Source organism: Solanum tuberosum, unplaced genomic scaffold (genome assembly GCF_000226075.1).
Source record: "Solanum tuberosum cultivar DM 1-3 516 R44 unplaced genomic scaffold, SolTub_3.0 scf00007, whole genome shotgun sequence".
NCBI classification, from domain to species: domain Eukaryota; kingdom Viridiplantae; phylum Streptophyta; class Magnoliopsida; order Solanales; family Solanaceae; genus Solanum; species Solanum tuberosum.
Genome location: NW_006238933.1, coordinates 367,768 through 373,129, shown reverse-complemented (window position 1 = coordinate 373,129; position 5,362 = coordinate 367,768). Strand labels below are relative to the sequence as shown.

The window sequence follows — 5,362 nt, the reverse complement described above, 5'->3', positions numbered from 1 at the left end:
AAACCATCAGAAGCTATACTAGTCAGTTTAGTTTTGTTTTGTTGTGCTTGCTTGCTTCAATTCCTCTTTAACCAATTCTAATTAGATTTTACTTTCTCGCTGTTGAATCCTTTTTGTGTGTATCTATTGAGGTGGTTTACACATACTGATGATAGGACGTTCATTCCTTTATTTGCAGATGTTTTTGAAAGCCTTGGAGCAACTTTGAAATGTTGCTAAACCAACAAAAGGTTCAAGTGTGGCTATTTTTTGACTGGGGGCGGTAGGCCTTGCTGTGAGTATTCTTCGAGCTGTAGGCCTTGCTGTGAGTATTCTTCACATGGAAAATAACTTTCTTGTTCTGTTTTGTTTTTATCCATATATATGTTAATCTTACTAATGATCTGATCTCATTTGGTCAGGCTGCAGAAGGAGCAAGAATTGTTGGTGCTTCAAGGATAATTGGTGTTGATTTAAATGCTAGCAGATTTGAGCAAGGTAATTAACTTGTGCCTTACACATTCTTGATCCATTATTTTATAATTCCTTCATTATAACTTGTCTCATAGCAAAGCAACTAATTCATCCATTTTACTTCTATTCTACAACTAAGAAATTTGGTGTGACACAGTTTGTGAACCCAAAGGATTATAGTAAACACTGAGGTACTCATATTTACTTCTCCTACTGGATCATTTCGCGAAAGAAAAAAATGACAACAGTGAGTTATACTTGATCATCTTTTCTTGAATTTTGATTATTTGATCAGATAATTGCTGAGATGACTGATCGTGGAGTCGATAGGAGTGTGAAATGTACTGGCCATATTGATGCCATGATTCCAGCATTTGAATGTGTCCATGATGTATGTTTTCTATCATCAAATTTCCTTAATTGTATGTTCTTATTAAAAAATTTATCTTAACGAACATTGTCGTAATTAATTATCAGGGGTCGGGAGTGGCTGTACTTGTTGGTGTACCCCACAAGGAAGCTTTGTTCAAGACATACTCTATGAACTTTCTGAATGAAAGGACTCTCAAAGAAACCTTCTTTGGAAACTACAAACCTAGTTCGGATATTCCTTCTGTTGTTGAGAAATACATGAATAAGGAACTTGAATTGGATAAATTCATCATTCATAAACTCCCATTTTCTTAAATTAACAAGGCTTTTGAATTAATGTTGAAGGGAGAAGGCCTTCGTTACAACATCACCATGGAGGGCTAAACTTGTTGTCCTTGAAAAGGATCTTCTAGCAGTCGCTACTGTCTTCGTGCAAGTCAACTTGCATGTAGGTTAAGCATTATTCCAAAAATTATATGTTCATATCTCCTGTTAGTGCCTACTATGTTTTCTTTTGGTTAATTGAGTTTGTTGTTTTTCTTGGTCTAGGTTGTGTTATTTTTTCAGAACAATGGTGGTTGTTCAGGAAAGCAACCCTTGCATCCTCCACGAAGCCAGAAGCTTTGGGGTTACTCTCCTGATGAATCCATTCATCAAAAGTTCTAGAAGCTTTGTGAACACCAACTAAATATCACAGGTGGTCTTTGCTGTCCCATTCAATGTTTTCTTTTCATTGGTGGTACCTCTAGCTCATACCTTACTGTTGTCTAGAGGAATAGTAGTATAGCTCTGACACTATTAATTTATCTTTTAACTGTAGAAAAGCCTGCATCTTGAACAATTAAACTTATTAAGATCGTGAACTATATCCGGATTGCTATTATGAAGTAATTTATTTTGAACTGGTAACTAAAAGCTGTTTTATTTTGCTTTTCCAGAATTTTAAAACTGCTTTCCTTCTGATGAGAAAGGCATTTTTTAAGCATTGCTAGAAGGAAGCTCTGAGATCTTGTGTAAAAGCTCTGAATTTCTGTGCTACAGAGAGTGGTGGGGAGTTACAGGACTTTGCCCTTATCAAATAAAAGGGGATTGAAGATATCTCTTGTGTTGTTTAATGTTTATTTATGATTAATTGTTGATAATGGATGAATTAATGGTGGTAAGCCTTATGGGTGAAGTATTGGTGATTTTGGCTATGGCTTTGGATTATGGTAAGAAGGCTTGAACTCTCTTTATTGAATTGATTGTTGTTGGTAGGTTGGATCCAGAAGTGTTATAGCTTATTCTTGTGTGGTATTATTGTGAATTGTAGCCATGAAGGCATTGGTGAAGTTGTTGTATAAGGTGGGAATATTGCATTGTTGTGAATTGAGGCCACGAAGGGCATTATATGAGTGCAATTTACATTGTTGTATTATTATACACATATGAGGCTATATGTAAAGTCCTATATGAAGCTATATGTAAAGTTTGTGTGAAGCTATAATGTGAAGATGTTCTAATGGTATTAATGTGATATTGTATAAAGTGGTATTATGCTAATGTGAAATCATGTTTCTCTTGAAATGGTGATATCTGGTGATGATGGACTATGATGATTCTCTATAAGATGATGTTGTAGCTCATATGCTAGACTTGAGTATCTTGTCTTGTGTCATGAAAGCTTGATTATGTATATGAGCATATGAATGTTTGGTTGGGCTATGACTTAGTAATGGAGCTCTCTCTTCCTATAAATGCTAAAAGAGGAATTCTAGGCCAAGACTTGAATTGGTAAGACTTAAGCATGGTGCCTTTTCATGAGTCTAGCTTTCCTAAGTTAAATGTATAACCTTGAAGGATGGGCCTTAGGGTGATGTTCCCTTCTTGAGTGAAATGATAGACTTAGAGATGGATGGAGCCGAAACGGCATGAGAATCCTTATCTAAGAAAGTCAAATGAGCTATCCTTATGAACCTAGATTGGCTATGACTAAGAAATGGGTCCTTTCTTGGGAAGAGGTACTATGAGTTAGTTGAACTAGAAAAGGAACCCTCTCTAGTACATATGTGATTGAATACTCTATGGAAACCAAGGCTAAGCACCGAGTGGATGTGGTTAGGATGGTGGCCTAGTTGAGCATGAGATTAGGCACAATGAGCATCCTTGGACATCTCTTAACCCATGTGCCAACATGGGTTGCTTTATTACCTTTATATCTCCCTCGTCTAGTCGAGATTCCCTAAGAGAAAGGGATCAAATCTGTAGTTGTAGTTTCTATACGTCAATCCAATCTCGCTTCCATTCATCATCCATTCTGAGGAAAGATTCTTGAATAACAGGCTAAGAATATTCTTATAAGTCCTTGTCCGTTATGTATGCTCCAGTAAGAAAGTCCCTTACTTCGGCTAGTAAGGATTTTCAGTTTAGGCAAGCAGGCTGCAGCGCGAGTACCCTTTTTTTTTACTTTTGTTGCAATAGAGGAGATTTCCATTGGACATACAGAGGGAATGGGTGATTCATCGAGCTGGAACTCTCGTCACTACGGTGAGACCAACTCCAGCCAGTATCCTAGCGGAATGTGGCACCGGTTCGTTTCATGGGAACACCTACATCCACAGCGGCGAGCCAGTACTCTCTTGCTCCAATGTATGCGACCCAATTCACTGGTATGAGAGGACCAATCCTCTCATTACTAAGGGTGAATCAAATCCACATATCGCACGTTGTTGGACCTTCTTTAGCCCCGATTGGCCTGTAACGAATATGAAATACATACTCACACCAAACAACACGTGTTAGAACATGCTGATTCACCAGGCAAGAGATGTCATCTGCCCGTTGGAAAGAAGCCGGGACTCATGCAAACAAAAAAGCGCCCTTACGCTCTAGTTTGATCGGGGGGCCGCAACTAAGATCAGAGGGATAAACTTTCCCGTTATCGGAACAAACATTTTATTTCCAGGGTTCCTCACTTGTTTTTTACTTTCTTTTTTACGAAAAAAAATTCCGGACGACCGGAGCGGAAAACCTCTCCCGACAATTGGAGAAGGAGAAAGCCATTCCTACGGGCCTGGAACTGTGATGAATGAAGTAAGAATTTCGGGCTAGGGCTTGAGAATTTACATCTAGGTGCTTGTCTAGTTCCCGGTGAGACCGTTGATTTTGCGAAGGCCCGAGGTCCCCGCCTTCTTTGCTTGAAGCTCAGGTATTCTTCCTTCACCCACTTATGAAATTGAAGCATGTAGTCTCGCCGCTAGTAGCCATGCTACCTTCTTTGGCCCTGCCTTACACACCTTATTTATCCTGCCTGCCGCCCTTGGAAACAGCCTTCCTTAGCTTTCGCCCTCCCACAGGAAACAGAGTTCTTTAATTTGAAGCTCCGTACTCTTGTGAAAACGGACTACACTGTCTCAACCACCCGCCTTTCCCTTCTTTTGTTTGTTCTGGACCCGAAAATGCCCGTTCGCTTGTCATTGGGGATCCCAATCTGACTTGCTCGTGGTTTATTAATGTCGGGGTTGTTTTTACTTACCTTTCTGTCTATGAAAGAAATGAGGAGAAAAGAAATTGTACTAAAAGGAAATTCTCTGCTCAAATAAGCTTTCCTGAAATGATGAAAGGCAAGAAGGAAGCTCCGTCTCCGTCCCCTCCCTTCTGTCCAAGACTCTTGAATCAGTCTCGTCTTACATTCCCTCCTCTCTGCCTAGGCGAAAGAGAGTCCCGCCTATGGTCTACTCAAAGGTTGAAGAGACAGATTGTGGGTCAGATCAATCCATTCCGTTCTTCAGGGAAGATCTATGGAATAGGAAAGCCAAAACGGATCTATCAAAACAGATCTATTCTAAGTAAATACTTGGTCGATACGAGACTCTTTCTTAGTTCAGTGGGGTTTGAAAGCAGTCTACAACGAATCAAGCAGGTTCAGTAACAACGGATAACGGTCCTCACCACTCAATGGAGAATAGAAGGATAGGCTACGACACTTCTTTTCTCACTTTCAATGGGTTCAGGTCCGATAGCCACGAAACGGAGAAGAGAAGGATAAGTTGCGCACTTTAGGCCTGTTCCAGGTCAGTCGCTCAAAGAAAGGAAAGTACGTCGTGAGCTGTAGGCAGGAAAGAGAAAATAGAGCGATTGGTAAGCTGACCCTACAAGGAATTCTTTAGTTTCAGTTTCGTGGGAAGAAGAAGAAGGGGGATTCGAATCGCCTATTTTTCCCCTTCTTTTTCCGGCTAGCTCTAGCCCTAGTAGAGGTCCGAGTAGACTAGACTACTAAGGGCCAGCGTCCAAGGACCTGCCAGACTGCTGATCTTACTTAAGCACTCGACGTCACAAATAGCAATAAGAAGGGGCAAGGGGTTCACCCACTTTCACGAGTTTCATAGGTTCAAGAGATCCCACTATAGAAGTGTCTAGCCGTTCGCCGAAGGAAGGCATTCTTTATCAAAGTCTCCGAAAGGCGTGAGTCGCCTATTTGTCCCCTTCTTTTTTCGGCTAGCTCTAGCCCTAGTAGATGTTCGAGTAGACTAGACTACTAAGGGACAGCGTCCAAGGA

General features: G+C 40.5%; 1 protein-coding gene across 1 annotated transcript; it reads left to right on the top strand.

The window, feature by feature from the left end:
• Positions 1-691: 691 nt before the first annotated feature.
• On the top strand, positions 692-1,491 carry LOC107060714 (alcohol dehydrogenase 3-like). The gene is made up of 4 exons (XM_015308924.1): positions 692-700; positions 749-844; positions 931-1,068; positions 1,375-1,491. Exons 1-4 carry the CDS (start codon positions 692-694, stop codon positions 1,489-1,491), a joined length of 360 nt encoding a protein of 119 aa, XP_015164410.1.
• The last annotated feature ends 3,871 nt before the right edge of the window (positions 1,492-5,362 follow it).